At 39.4% G+C, this 16,333-nt stretch overlaps 1 protein-coding gene across 1 annotated transcript; it reads left to right on the top strand.

Annotated features, from left to right (window-relative positions):
• Positions 1 to 62: 62 nt before the first annotated feature.
• cers6 (ceramide synthase 6) lies at positions 63 to 14,620 on the top strand. The gene is made up of 11 exons (XM_070914691.1): positions 63 to 232; positions 1,388 to 1,493; positions 1,601 to 1,731; positions 7,073 to 7,130; positions 8,420 to 8,470; positions 8,600 to 8,692; positions 11,323 to 11,451; positions 11,770 to 11,876; positions 13,203 to 13,359; positions 13,524 to 13,547; positions 14,462 to 14,620. Exons 1-11 carry the CDS (start codon positions 63 to 65, stop codon positions 14,618 to 14,620), a joined length of 1,185 nt encoding a protein of 394 aa, XP_070770792.1.
• The last annotated feature ends 1,713 nt before the right edge of the window (positions 14,621 to 16,333 follow it).

Genomic DNA, 16,333 nt, shown 5'->3' with positions numbered 1-16,333 from the left:
TCCGAGATACAGCGGGCCATCGATTTCTCTTTCGACCCGGTCTCAGTGTCTGCTGCAGGGAGATGGCCGGTATCTTGGCGTGGTTTTGGAACGAGAGGTTCTGGCTCCCCCATAATGTAACCTGGGCTGACTTAAAAAACACAGATGAGGCAACGTTCCCGCAAGCCGAGGATCTCTATCTGGCGTGTCCTTTAGCATTCTGCATCTTTATGATACGGCTGGTTTTCGAAAGGTGGGTCTGAGCACACGCGATAATCCAGGTGGCTGTGTTACGGTTTGTTATGGCGATGAAATATTCCGGTGAATGATGCAGCACACCCCGCTGTCCATGTTTGTCAGCCTGTTACCTAAACAATGGCATCTTATCTGGTTAGCCCACAAATCACCAGGGTTGATCATCCTTCTTTCTGCAGGCCTGCAGCATTACGCGCTGTCTGCATTTGATGCATCTGTCAGTGCACTCACTGTGCAGCCAAGTTGCCATACCTGCCCAAAATCCAGTTACTCTGCTCTCAGCTCAGAAGCTGAATTTCAACAAAGTGCCATGCTGTAAAAGGCTCTTTGCACTAATCCGGGTGTTTTTGCATTATGTTGCATCATCTGATCTATGAATATTATTTTACAATCATCAATATACAGTAAAGCACAGATCCATGATGGTCACAGCAATGCTTTCATATGTGGGTCAGAAGTCTCTTTAGGGAGTAGTGAGTGAGGCCTTTAATTTCCCCACTAAAGTATTTATCCCTGAAAATACAGAATGTTAAGTGAAGATCATCTGAAACAGAGAATGCGACAGCCTTAATGCATGACCTATAGGTGTTAAATCCACGAAATACTGCTTATATCATGAATGTATTCATTGTATATCGTTTATTTACATAGTTACATGTTAACTTGAGTAGCTGTTTGCCTATCCCCCCATCACTGCTTGCCAAAAAGTTCAAATTCAAGTGTTGTACTAAAATGCGATCAGACATTTGCAGACTGCACATGATTTGTAAAGTGGTTTATAATGCCAAATGCCTTGTGTCAAAAGGACAAATAGAACATGTTCTTCACACTGCTGTGTCGTTCCCAGTTCTTCTTGTTTTTTTCTACATGGTAATGTCTACTTTTCAACCAAAAATGGTCTTCCTCAAGATGTCCTGTGGAAGACCATTTGTGGTCAAAACTTTGTCATGCCCTGGTAGAATTAAAGAAGACTTGGGAAGAAGCAGACGCATGTGCCCGGGTGCTGGGTAACACCTGCAAAGAATGTATGGATATGCATGTGTCTCCTGGTGATTGAATGGCTTGTGTCCCCTTCCCGAAATATAAACAATTCACTTTTAGTTACTGCCTCTGTATTGATGTGGAAGGGTGTCATGATGATTTTTACTCGCAGGTTTATTGCAAGACCATGTGCCATGGGCCTGAAGATCCAAGCCAACGGGCCGCAAAAAGCACAACCCAACGCGATCCTGGAGAAGGTTTTCACTGCTATAACCAAGGTGGCGCATGTGTTCTCTTTGTTATTTTTAATATTGTGTTTTCATCTCATAACCTTTGTGCCACAATGAAAGCTGAATCTAACCCATGAAGTGTGTCGTCCCGCCAGCACCCAGATGAGAAGAGGTTGGAGGGCCTGTCCAAGCAGCTAGACTGGGATGTGCGGACCATCCAACGCTGGTTCAGACAACGCCGCAACCAGGAGAAACCCAGCACTCTCGCCCGATTCTGTGAAAGCATGTAAGGCAAATCACAACAGTATACCTAACTGAGCTGCAAGCCCAGTTTTTCTCTGCATGTCATAACATCAAGGTTTGTGAAAATGAACTTGCACAAACTTTCAACTTGCCTGAGGTAGGTGAAGAAGTGTATTGTTACTTTGTGAAGAAGTGTATTGTTACTTTATTGTTAGTAATGCAGTTGTAAGGGAAGACTGGTTGAAATAGGCTGCACTGCATTACCACTCATCATTAGCACATCCGTGACAGTAGTAAAAGCAGGCATGATGTTCGCTGTGATTGACAACTTTATCAGAGCAAGTTTCATGTTTCTGCAAGTTCATTTTCACATTGTACGGAAATGAAGGGGAACTCTGTAGCTGCTTAAAAGCATACATTCACAAAAACATGTTTTACTTATTAAGTAAATGGAGTCAGCAATGTATTTTAGGGCTATAACTAACAATTATTTTCATTATGGATTAATCTTCAAATTTAAAATTCAGCTCACAATATTATAGAAAGGAGAAAAGTAGCAAATCCTCACATTTGAGGAACTGGAACCAGTGAATGTTTGGCATTTTGGCTTTAAAAATGACTGAAATGACTAACCAATCATCAAAATAGTGGCCAATACATTTTCTAATACTAATCTAGTCCTAATTGTTTCAGCTCTATGGACAAACAGAAGCAGAGAAGCTGCTAGGGTCCTGTAACAGCCATTATGATGGTACTTCTGTTTAGGTTAACCGTTGCCGTATCTATCATGGCTTATAAAGATTGCAACATGAATCCTGGGACTGCTGTAAGGATAATAGTCAAATGTGTCCCAGTGCGAACCAACAAACCCACTCAGGCTGCAATAGAGAACTGGCTAATCTGCAGTAGAGCCGCTTGCCATCAGGGAGATTGTAGTTACTTAGCAGTGTGATGTTAAAGGCCAACAAGCGAGTGTGGCTGTCAGAGCAGAGTCATGTCTGACACCAGCCAAGCAAATCTGGCAGTTTGAGACACAGGGAGCCTCACATCTTCTGATCAGCCTGAGGCTGTTGTTCACTCAGGAGAACACTGCTGGCTTATTAGACCACTGGACTCCTTCTACAACCCCAGAAAGCAAAAGTGAAAAAGCAAAGCCTTCTTATACTCAAGAAGAGACTAAGTTTGGGTCATCTGGAATATGTGTGACTTTCTCGAACATGCTTAGCTGGCATTCATTCAGTTAAAGCAAGAACTGTGCCATGGCTGTTATCTGCTCACAGTATAATTGACTGCAGACGACATTGGGCTTTGCAAGAGTTTGGCCAGGTTGTCTGTCTCAGTTGCTTACGGTGCAATTCTCCAAACGGGGCCGGCTTCAGTCCTTCCAGCAGTGATTGTGCTCTAATTAGGCCCTCATGCACAGCTGTTGCAGACTGATAGCATTCCTTGTGTCTCAGTCGTCAGGATGGCTGATCTGTTGTCTATTCTTTTCATTATGCAAACAGGGAGTATGTAGCAGACACATTTGGTCGGGAAATAATGAAGACTCTGCATGGCTTGTTTACCAGATATTGTTACTGCCTCTCTTTTTCCAAAATATACAGCAAAAAAAGCCATTCCAACAAGTTCAAGTATTGATTTTTTTAGCAGGAAACCTACAGTAACCTCTGTTTTTACAACAGAAACTGAATTCTTTCCAAAAAATCTTAAAATGGGTGTTTTGCACTTTTGCAACAATGGGAAACAACTCACTAGATCCAAGTAGTATTACTTCACCATGGTAGCAGAAGTTATTTTTGTTAAGAACAGTATTAGATTTAAAGCTTCAATATGAGACTAAGTGACACATTAAGATGAGCTTTTTGTTCAGTGTAGTTTTACCAGAGAGCCCCTCCTCTCATCACTTCTCCTCGGTTAGGCCAGGCTGAGGAAGGAGCATGCTTTGATGTCCTCAATAGCCTCTGCTGTCTGATCTTCCTCCATCCTTTCTCTTCTCTGCTTTCAGTAAGAACAAAGAAATTATCATAAGCAAAATAATGCAATTCACAGCTTTTTTTAAGATACAGAGACAGGGTATTTCTGTGACAAGATGTAGTATTACTAAATATAGTTACTATTTTTATCTTGTAATATTTATATAGGCTTCAGTTAATATTTGATGTATGCTAAAATGGAAAACCCATTGTTTTTCAATGGGTTTTAAAAATGTTATTTCCTTTTGCAATATATATATATTACAACCATGTGCAATGGATCTTTTCAGGAACAATTTTACATTTTGGGAAGTACGCTTATTCCCTTTCTTGGCAAGTTAGATGAGAAGTGCCGAGTTAAATGAGAAACGCTAAATATGAAGTTACAACCACTACCTGGTTAGCGTAGCTTAGCACAAAGAATGGAAACAGGGGGAGACAGCTAGGCTGACACTTCTAAAGCTAATTAACATAGTATATCTCACAGTATCTCTGGCTATTTCTCGGACTAATGCAGTCACTTCCTGCACTGTCACTGCGAAATAATCCAGCACATAACCCCTCCCAACCACAACTTTTTATACACTTAATTTTTAGTATGATTTAAACAAGCAAGATATAACATGTTAGTGAGCTTTAAAGTTGCTGTTAGATGTATTTTATTACCTTTAGGAAGCAGTACCTTCATATTTATCTTTTCACATGACTGAAAGAAAGCAAATAAGCATATTTCCCAAAATGTTAAACTATTCCTTTAAGCGCTTTACCTGTTTTTGAGGTGGGTAGTCATTGCAACTATGCCATCATCTCATAGTTCTGTCAGATTTATAGCTAAAAATGTACTTGACAATTAATTCCCTATTACTATGATCTCTTAATGATCTCCTTTTCTTTACTTTGATCAGATACAAAATCAAACCCTGCAGTAGATTCTCAAAACTGAATGTAGGCATTTAACCTTTACAGACACATACTATTAATAGCAGCTGAGATTACCAATATCCTCATTACTGCTCTTCCTGTAACCGATGCGTAGGTGTATGATTTTCATACTTTTCAACCAACACACCTCCCCAGAAGCAGCTCAGCAGACGCCACACCGACAACTAATAAGCATGTTTGTGCTCAGCAGATGCTTATAGGACAGCTGTGAGATGAGCCATCAACATGTGCTCTTGAGAGAGGACGGCCACACCCATGGTTTTCCTTAAATTAGTTGTAGTCTACAAGCACCACACAGTAAATTAACTGGCTATTAACAAGCTTTTTATTTTGGGCAATTTGAAATCGTTCCTGGTAATCAAACCAAATTAGACAAATACACAAAGGTGGACGGGCGGCTATTACTGCATGAAGAGTAACAGAGATGTTACTCCTGATTTAACAGCAAAGAGGGAATATCTAGGCTTTCGCACAACTGAAATTTTATCAAACCTAGAGCTTCATGACTAATTGTTATGTTAAACCATCCAAATGCAAACAGTTTCAGCCAGCTGGTGCTCAGACTACCTACCTGGGGAAGTGACAAAGTGGAATAAAATGAGCCAGCATGACCTGCTTTTTCTTATTTTATTCCAAAACTAGGTGCTCCACTCAGAATAAAGGCAGCCTTTTGATCAAATCAAAGTTGCCCTCCTACAATCTTTTTGCTCCCTCAGGCGATGTTTTGTCCAGTCCTGATCCAATAGTGATCAGTGGATCTGTCCCAGTTTAAAAGATATCATGAATGATTCATTAATGTATAATCAAGCTATTATGAAAGGATGGTGGTTCACATAACACATTTCATAAGCCTACTCTTATTGTATCCTATATACCATATTTTGTTTGTTGTTTACAGGACGAGTTCATCATAACACATAAACGTAATTCTGTTACAGTTACTACCCATCCCTATTTAGTATAATTGGCTAGTTGCTGCTACATCAGTAGGATAGGATCTAAGATAATTAAATGCATAACATTTTAATTTTCAGACCAACAATCATTATCAGCATTGTATCTGAAAAACTCATAATGACAAAAAACCATCTGTGCCTGACTTTGGAAAAAAAGTAAACAATTCACAGGAAGCAGCTGTGAGTCATTGTGATTATACATATAGAGCAGCGATTCAACAGCACTTGAAAAAGACTTGATGATGCTTGATGAACCAGTTGCCATGCAACAGTCTTTGCTGTGTGCCAGGTAGACTTGTACAGTTAATTTGGTTTTACAATACCATTGATCAAGCACAAACAGCAGTTAATGACGCCATCCACAGGCCATGTGTTAACATGCTAATCATTTCTCCTGTATTCATTATAGAGTCAGAACTGAATATCTTCAACAAACATCCACATAAAGGGACTAGCTCTGTTGGATGTGGCTGCACTGAGAAGCTGATATGGATTTACCCTGTTCTCTTTTTGAGTCTTGATGACATGTTGTGTTTCAGGGCTGTGGCTGTCATAAAGTGTTTGATTTGAGGTCAGCTGGAACAACCACACGGCACAACCTTTAAAGTATGCAAACCTGGTCTCACATGACAGGCTATACAGCTCCTGTCACAGCCATGGGAGTCATCAGTGGATGTTTTTTTACATATGACAGAAATTTGTTTTGTTCCTCTTCCGTATGTTTTACTTCATGAAGCTGTCGCACTGTATTCAGGAGTATTTGTTATATGTATGTATCTTAGAATATAGGCTCCACTGGGAAAAATTTAATTTAATTGGTTACAAATTTGTGAAATGCTGTGACAACTTAATAATGCACAACAGGGGGTCTTTCATTCAAGCCCTGCAGGCAAATTTGCTTTTGTTCCCTGTAGAAACACATATGGTTTCATCTGATGCAACTTCCAGAGCCTTAAATCCTTCCTCCCAGTTGCTGACTGTTATGAGTTGGGTATATATGCACATTTTCCAGCTCAGCAAGGCTTTGATCACTGCAGTGTCAGCTGAAGCAATTTCTTCTCTGCCTGTAAGCTCGGAGCTCATGATCACTTTCTCAACCATTGTGTCGTTGTAGTTACTGTAAATTATGTGCAGGGTTGTATAAAGCACAGAGCAAGATGGGCTGGGACTGGACAGTGTGGGTGTCTTGTCTTTCCCCCTGGACTTCACCAACGTGAAGTCAGTGATGTCCCATTTTTCAGTGACTCACTCTAAACAGCGTGTGGGGAAGTAAGAGGTCCTCAAACCACTTCAAATTCCTGATTACAGGCATGACAGTCACATAGTGTGTCACAGTGTGCTGCACCTAGGGACAAAACTACTTAAGTAGATTTGGTAATGTTTATATTTTGGGATGTATCCAAATTGTGACTTCAAGGTTATGCCCAAAAGCAAAAAGTTAAAATTGCAAAGTACTGAAAGGTTTCATTTAAGGATTCATTATGTATTTTTTTTCTTTATTTATTTCTTTCAGGTGGAGATTTACATTCTATCTATACATATTTACCTATGGAGTGCGTTTCCTTAAAAAGGTAAGTTTTGCTCAGCCTCCTGTTATGACTGCTATGAGTCACTGAGGTCTGATGCCATTCTCTACAGCACATATGGAGGTCCATGGCTTGCATGAAAATCTTGTGGTTTGGTGCCTAGTCATGAGACTGGCAAGTAAAATGGATGTTCAGGTGAAAGGGACACATTTTGGTAATTTGTAACGAGGCTTAGTTCAAAAAGTGTTCATTAATAATGGATCTTACAAGGATCTTTCAAGGAAAGGGGGAGCAGCTGACAAATAAAAACACCCCCAATGCTAAATAATGCCACCCATTAAATATGCAATCCATTTTTAACAAAGTACGTGGTACTCAGTGATGATTTGTCTTTCTTTTGATTGTGAATGTCAACTGCTGGAAGTCAATGTTGACATATGCTCTCACTGGGTGTCATGTTATCTGTGAAGGATGTGTCATTTCAATTGTTACTTTAAATGGTACATCCTTTTGCCTACTTGCAAAATGATTAGAGTTGAGATGACTATAGACATATATAATATATATAACAACAGAGTGATAGTTGAGGTAGCAGAGTAGGAAAAATCTCTCAAATACACAAGTTGCATGACAAAGCACTTTGTGAAAATAGTTCATTCCCTGGCAATCCCCACCGCAGGCTGGACTCTCTGTGGGATTTATTAATAGAGCAGGTCTGGAGAGGAGTGGAGGAGACGTAAACTCAGTCACAGTGATAGGTCACTGTTTGTTCTTATGTATCACAGTTACCATTTTTCTTGTCATCCCGTTGTCATTATATCATTACTCAGGACTTCATATGAAGATGAACCCACTCGGTTCCTTGTTCGTCCGACTTCCTTTTATTTCAACATTTGCACTGTAACAAAATCTCTTCCTTCAACCTGCATTCAGTGTTTTATAAACCACTTTGATTTCATTCAGCATCCATCAAGGGAATTATTCATTTTTCAGTGGTCACATCTTAAATGACAAGGAAATATTGAATTGAACTCCGAACTGTGTGTGTGGGAGCAGCATAACACTGCACTGATATTGTTGTTAATGGACCCTGCTCTTTCTCGGTTTTATAAAATGCAACATATAAGACTTTGTCGGGGATAGAACAACAAAGTCTTGGACTCATTTCCATTGTTGTCCCTGGAGTTTTCACAGTGTATTACATTGCTTTCTTGACATCAGTCATTCAGTCGCGGTTTTATGATATTTTACATTTCAAAATATAATCTAGCTTTATTTGTTTCATATAGGTTAAAAAGTGCTGACATTCAAGTCACTCTTTTCATTTTCTGCAGACTGCATGGCTTTGGAACACTAAAGAGTGCTGGTACAACTACCCTTACCAGGTAAAAGTCTTTTAATGCAGCATGTTCGCCCATCCTCAGTGTTCATGGTACAGCAAGATGACTCGCATTACTAAAACTCCTGCTTCTCAAATATTTATTCTAACCTTGTTGCTTTTTGTGTTTATGCAGCCACTGACTGTGGATATCCATTATTACTATATACTGGAGCTGTCTTTCTACCTGTCCTTACTCTTTTCCCAATTCACAGACATCAGGAGGAAGGTAAGAATGACTGCAAGTCACACCAAGACATACATCATGCATCCCCAATAACATGGATCATTGAATGTTTGTTAAAAGTTCTACTGTAATGCAGAAAGTGACACTTTAAGTCACTTTTTCTGTGTTGAAACCAGAAAATGATGTTCTGTTTATGCCATTGTGAGCAGTGTTGTCACAGAAGGGACATCATTATCTTTGCCTGGTTGTCCATCTCTTTTCTTACTGCCACCATAACTCTGTAATGTTTAGTCTATTTGCTTGTGAACATTTGCTTTCCGCCTCAGTGTATTCTCACTGATGCGTGAAATAACACAACATTGCGTAAAAACGATTAACACTTTTTTCGAATATTCAGAAATTGGATTCTCTGTCAAACTTCACAAAAACTTTTCTCAAGCTTTCCCTAACTATTGGTGTAGAGTTTGTTGTTACTTGATATTGAGTATATTAAGATGTAATCTGTTACATGATGGTGTCGTACAATACTCACTTCACGTAACGATTCAGTGATGTATTTCAAGCTAAATCTGTTATGTATATAAACAATTACATCAGATGAGATTTTCCTGGTAGGGATAGCAATTGGCAAAAGGCTTAGTGTTATGACACATTTGTACTTAATCCTGAAAAATAATCCACAATCAACTCACATAACAAGTCAAGTCAAATCACAAGTATTTACATGTCACTGTTATGTCTTCTTTCATGTAAATGTAACATCTAACACCAAGCTGCAGGCGTCTTTAACTTTACATTTATGATTACAAACCACAATATCAGTTTGTAGTGCATATACATTATACAAAGTTTAAGAGGTCCAACTTGGTCAGTGTTTGTAAGAGCTGAGATTCAGCACTAGTTTGTACAAACATTCTTAACAGGCAATGACCCACTTCAACCCACTTTCATCTTCTTCTTCTTCTTTTTTCTTTTTATTTTGATATAAAAATGGCTACACTTTTGGTTCATTAAGTATCAATTTGCATGCCTTCCAGCCATGATCTTACTCCTGTCTCCAGTCCATCCCCAGCTCTGCCCTCTCCACAACACACTTCACTCACCGCACTCACAGCAGCCCTCATGATGCCATGCTGTGTATGCCTTCACTCTGTCATCTCTTTGTTGACTGTTGGCATGTTGTCTGTTTTTGTTTCTCCTTTCAGTTTTTTCATGCACAGTACTACACTGAGGAGGTCCTCTGCATCCCCTGCCAATTCCAGTATGTTCTCCCCGCACACTCTTTGCCTTGCTTTCATTCTGTATCTTGCATTATTACTCTTCCTTCTCATCCTCCTTCTCATTCTGTCGCCATTTTGGACTGGTTCTGGTTTCTTTGAGCTGAGGCATTTTAGTAGCTCATTAATATTTGCTAGAGGAATGCTTCCCCATGCCACCTGTCTGCATCCTTAGTCACCTGGAGCTCCACTCAAGACTATCCCAAACCTAACGGCTCATACACAGACAGGACCAAAACTAAACTGTCATATGTTTTCACTAGAATTATATCTACAGTAGTGATTGTTTTAGATCATGTTGAGCTTCGGTGATCCTCTTTTCTGCTTGATTTTGATTTCCAGTGGAGAAACAGAGATTTTCGCTCACACAAGTACTGACATTTGTACTTGAGTTTTTCCATTTCATGCTATATTATACTTCTATTCCACTACAGCTCAGAGGGAAATATTATACCATTTACACCACAACATTTATTTGACATCTTTAGTTACTACAGTAGTTAAAAATTAAGATTTCACATATAGAACATGTGATAAGCTTATAAAATATGATGCATTGTTATAGATTGAATTACCCAACAGTATATAGAATCAAAAGTAGCTCTGCCTCGATCAACTACAACAGTAAAATACTTTCTAATGTATACATCAATAATAATGATCTAAAGATTAGATATATAATAGTAACACTCACAGGGGCCATTTCTATGCATTGAGTACTTTTACTTTTGATACTTTAAGTACATTTAGTTGATAATTCATCCTTTTATTTCAGTGACTATATTTTCAATGCAGCACTTTTACTTAGTATTTTAACATTGTGGTATTGTTATTTTTACTTAAGTAAAGGATCTGAATTCTTCCCCTATTACTGCTTTCAAACATATTTTGAAATGGCTATATTGCAGTTTGACACAAAGACAAGCTGAGGAGTAAACTATAACCTACACATTCAGTAGATGAACATCAACAACATCAACAACACCATTGCAACAACACAGAGTGTTCATGAGTGCTCGGACACTGACGGCGTATTTGCAATCTTTGTTTGTCAAAGTGGCGATTAATCATTGTCTTGTCATAACTTTTTAAATCTTTTCAATAGCTGTGCCAATCACAGTGGCACGTGACGAACATGGCTCACAAAAATAGAGGTTTTATTTTGACAGACATCGATCCACACACACACTCACACACTCACGTGCAGCTACTTACTTGGACAAAGCACACTTTAAGGTCATGAAAACACAAACATGTAGTGCTTCTTGCGCCTGTTTTGAAAATAGGCACCATTGTGTTGCACAAAAGTTCCACTTATTGAGTTTATATAAGGGGCCTGGTCATTGAGTGCTTACATTTAGTTGTGTGACGTTTCCTTGGCAACTGTGTCCCCAGGATTTCCTGATCATGTTTCTGCACCATGTGGCAACAATCTCACTCATCACCTTTTCCTACGTGAACAACATGGCACGAGTGGGAACTCTGGTCATGTGTCTCCACGACGCAGCCGACGTGTTGATAGAGGTGAGGATGGGTGAGAGAATTAAATGCTGACAGATGGGCAAATGGAGGCACAGACAGTTGGTTGGGTGTGTAGGTGGAGTGTCTAGAGTTTACATGCTCAGCTATCCATCTTCATCTAAATTTAACTACAGGCCTTATATTATGAACATTATGTCAGACTGTATCATATAGACACAGTGCATGTCGAATATACTCTTTATTAGATTATGCTAGTTTAGTTATAACCTCAACAAAGCTGGCTTTTTTATTCTATTGTCAGAGATATTTCAAGTTGTTTACATGATCAGATTAATGATTGATTTTTCTTTTTCTTTCAAGGCTGCCAAGATGGCCAACTATGCCAAATGTCAGATACTGTGCAACCTACTGTTTGCAATGTTTGCAATTCTCTTCATAAGTTCCAGGCTGGGAGTTTATCCTGTCTGGTAAGTGTTATTCTCTGTCCTGTGTAGCACAGTTAGCATCCTTCTAATGGCTGACTTCACATAAGTAGGGTTAGCCTGTCATTTGCATACAGTATAGTCCATACAGGCAGCCAGCCAGCTGCCCGTGTTGCTCTGCACATTTTGGCAGACCATCCCTGAAAATGCATGTCAGTGCCGTGAAGAAGCTTTTTTTTTTTTTTTTACTACTTTCTCCACAGTTCCACGGTTTGCAGTTCAGACACATCTCTGTGAATTTTGTTGCTAAGTAATAGTTACTATGGATACAGCAGCGTTAACCTCTCAAAGAAAGCCAAACAAATTAACAAATGATGAAGCAGATCATTATGGTTATTGCTTTATCATTGAAAACAGTGTGTAGAGTTTCACCTGATTGTTAAAACATCAGAGGGTTTTCTCTTTGTGAGAATCTTTCATCATTTTGTGATGTTGCTGTTTTGGTTTTACATATGCAGTCTAATTACAGTAGCTGGTGAATGCCAATAATAACGGGCCTTTCTGATTATATTTGCAGAGTTACCGCAAATCAATTTCAGTCCTTGAAAGTGTGTACAGCAGTCATCAGCAGCAGTGTTATCACACCTTTCAGAGAAGTGAAGGGAGACATGATTTAGTTTCCGAGTCAGGCAGCTGCAGTCTGCTTTTCTCTGAGATACCATCGATTCTTGATCAGCACAAAAATGCTATTTTGGGCTTTTAGATTCAAGTTTGTTAACTTAATAATTTTTCTGGAGAAAGCATCTGTAAAATGCAGAGGCTTTAAGATTAGTCTGTGCAGCAATTTAAGACTGTTATTTAAGCTGTTTTAGCCGACACCCCGCAGTTCTCTGCCTTTGTTTCCACACTGTAATATGATGATCTTACACTTGTTATCATTACTGTAAAGCTGTTGCCATGGTTTCAGTATCTGGAGGATGATTCACAGACAGCTATTTGCAAGAATTGGCTCAGGGATAAATTTAACACAGATTCATGTCATGTCATGTGAAGCTGGGCAGCAGCGCTTTTTCTTCTCCATCAGCAATTTTAATTACATTTCGAGTTATAGCCGTATGTTGAACTATAAACAAAAGGCTATTTCAAAGACACACATCTGTTTGTGCTACAAACAGATCATTATAGGCCAGGGGTCAGATGTATAAACGATATGTACGCACAAAAACTGGGCACAAATATCAATATGCAAACCACTGTTTAAGGTGTTAATGCTGAACTGTGGGAATGGAAATGAGGCTCGCACACGTGGGTCCACACGTTGATGAAATACATCAAGTTAATTATCTCCCTCTCCCTCTGTTGCTGTGGAAGGATTTTAAATACTACCTTGTTCGAGAGTTGGGAGATTGTAGGGCCCTACCCGTCCTGGTGGGTCTTCAACCTGCTTCTGATCCTGCTGCAGCTTCTTCACTCCTTCTGGTCCTACCTCATAGTGAAGACAGCGTGCCGAGCCATCTCCAAAGGAAAGGTGAGTCACTACACTCAGCTCCTCTTTCGAGTCCCTCTGCGTATTTGTGACTTGCATTTATACCTGTTCTTGCATGATAAGGTGTTTTGCTGCTTGTACAGTGTTTTCAGTTGCCACTTTTGACTTTTCCTTTCTATTCTCCATGCTAACCTGCAACCTTCAAGGTGGGAAAATGGAATCCATTACATGTAAGTAGCCTGAAACATCTAAATCAAAATGGTGTACTGTATGCATATTTTAATTTCACGTCTGTAGCAGCCATGTAATCAGGTGCATGCATGGTCAATCTACCTAATTAGCCCTAACCTAATCAGTTCATTTTTAGCCATCTAGCGGCATTGCTCCAGGGATGGCAATGTCAATCTGTCGATTGGTCGGACCACCACTTTGGTCCAGTCTAAAATATCTCAACAACTATTGGATATATTGCCATGAGATTCCGTACAGACAATAATGGTCCCTAGAGGATGAATCATACAGACTTTGGTGATCCCCTGACCTCTCCTCTAGCACCACCAGCAGGTCAAAGTCACACTGTCATGTATGACCAAAAACTTGCAAAACTAATGACATTCCCATCATCCTCAACTGTACTTGATGTTTAGCGCTAATTAGCAAATGTTAACAATGCTAACATGCTCAATTAAGATGGTAAGCATTATACCTGCTAAACATCAGCATGTTAATATTGTCATTGTGAGCAGGTTGAGCTCAAAGCACCACTGTGCCAACGTGCAGCCTCACAGAGCCACCAGCATGGCTCTAGACTCATATTCTTGTTTATCCTTCATTTCATCATTACCATTTGTGCTGCTTTTTATTAGTATTCCTGTTATTATGTTGTCAATTTATTTGTAAATCCTGAATACTTGTTATACGATAAATCTACACTTCACATGTTAAATTATATAATGTCTAGTCTAGTCTCCATATTTTGAGCAAATAGATTTCATGGCTTTTACAGCTTGTTGCCTGATATTGATTAGCAGAAGGCAAAAGCCCATTTGTAGCACCGCCATGCATGACTGCCACAGATAATGACACAGATAAGAATTTTAATGAGAAAATTTTAATCTCCAACCCCCCTCCCCTAATTCTGCAGGTGTCTAAAGACGACCGCAGTGACATCGAGTCCAGCTCTGATGAGGATGACAGCCCCCCACCCTTTCAGAGGCACCACAGCAGCACCACCAACGGGACCAACAAAAATCACGGGACCAATGGCTACCTGACAGGAGCCCCGTATCCCGACGAACACTGACTAAGCTGATATCACAACACTGGAGCCATGCTACAGACACCATCCATCAATCTGTGTGTGTGTGTGTGTGTGTGTGTGTGTGTGTGTGTGTGTGTGTGTGTGCGTGTGCGTGTGTGTATTTGAGTGTATGGCGGAGACATGAACAACATTGCCTGTCTGGCATTGGAAGTTCTTGATAGATTTATGTGAATGCAGTTTTGTTATCAATTTGATTCTTTACTAATTTCCTCGCGCAATTATTTCTTTGTCTATATATTTGCACCAAACTGCACTCAGTGAAATATCAAAGCACTCCTATCGGTACAACCCACTCTCTGTTTAGCCAATGAATGAAAGCATTCCACTTTATGGTGTAAGCATGCTACTTTAACATACAGTAGTCTGGCATACTGGGGGTGTGTTTTTTCTTATGTTCTTGTCTTTTTATGTTATTTATTTTTTATAGATATGTTTGCAGATGGTAGTCAGACATCTATTCTTCTTGGATGTCAGTGTTAAAGATGAAATAACTTGATCAACAACAACACAGTTGTTTGTTCACACCACACATCATGATAACGAGTATTAGCAAAATGCTGAAGACCTGGGTTTACTTTTAATGCTACACCCCCAAAGATATGCCAAAATGTGCAAAGTTTGCTCACATTTTGAAATACATTCTCCACTCAAACTGTGTATGAGATGTCAATAACAGTATTAAGTGTGTGCATCGGACATGGCTAGATGCTGTATTCCCTATTAAAGCATTTTGTTAAGTATTCTGGTACATTTCTGGTAAGCATTTCATTAAAGGCCATTTGTCCTCTGACGAGGCAGACATGAGTTGTTTGAATTATTCAATAAAAAAACATGAAGATTGCAGATATGTGTGGGTCCGTTCAATAAGCTCAACCAGCAAAGAAAAGCAATTTGTCAAACCTGATTTTATAGAGAAATTAATTTAGCTATTGCTGAATTCCTTTTAGCCGCTTCAGTTTCACTTGAATAGAATAGAGCCATCATGAATGGTTTTAGTGACCATAATCAATATTTTTATGCTAACAACAAATCACATGACAATATAGAGCATTTTTGTGCCTTTCAGCTTGTTGTTTTGGTTTTTCCGGCCCACAAATGTACTGTTTTGGTTCAGTCTCGCTGCTCTCGTAGCAGCAGGCAGCTCTATTTTAATGAAAAAGCTCTATAAACCTACTGTACACTACCTGCTCAGCACCAAACAGCAGACAGACACAGTTAGCGACTAGCTGGTGAACATCATGGAGCACAGCCGACAAGACAGATATTTCCTTAAGACCAAAAACTAGCTAAAGAGCTAAAAGAGTGAATATTGGACTTCCATCAGATGGACAAAAACATCCAAACTCCAAATGAATGCTGATGAATGCTAATGTTGCTCTGTGTCAGCCATTAGTTACAATTTATAAACCCTTTATAAAGGGGGACGTATTAGAAAGTTATACCCAGTTAGTGCATTCTTTTTTGATAGAGCATGAATGGACCTTTGTTTTGTGTTTATATGTTTTCCTTTGTTTATATCTGAGGCAGACTGACTTGCCATCCTGCTTGAGTTTACATTTGCAGTTTCTTTTTTTCTTCTTCCCCCTCTCACTGGAATTTTCCTTCGTATAGTGCACTGACAAACAGCTCAGGTGATTTCCGCATGAGTGACTTTGGGAGGAGGGTGGTCAAAGTCCCAGATCCAAAGTCAACAAA

Source organism: Enoplosus armatus, chromosome 11 (genome assembly GCF_043641665.1).
Source record: "Enoplosus armatus isolate fEnoArm2 chromosome 11, fEnoArm2.hap1, whole genome shotgun sequence".
Lineage (NCBI taxonomy): Eukaryota > Metazoa > Chordata > Actinopteri > Centrarchiformes > Enoplosidae > Enoplosus > Enoplosus armatus.
The sequence above is the reverse complement of the archived record's forward strand: the minus strand, read 5'-3'. Positions and strand labels throughout refer to the sequence as shown.

Coding starts and splice junctions, on each gene's coding strand:
- cers6 (XM_070914691.1), top strand. CDS start 63: ATGGCCGGTATCTTGGCGTGGTTTTGGAACGAGAGGTTCTGGCTCCCC. Junction 8,471..8,599: donor GGTACAACTACCCTTACCAG/GTAAAAGTCTTT, acceptor GTGTTTATGCAG/CCACTGACTGTGGATATCCA. Junction 11,877..13,202: donor CTGGGAGTTTATCCTGTCTG/GTAAGTGTTATT, acceptor TTGCTGTGGAAG/GATTTTAAATACTACCTTGT.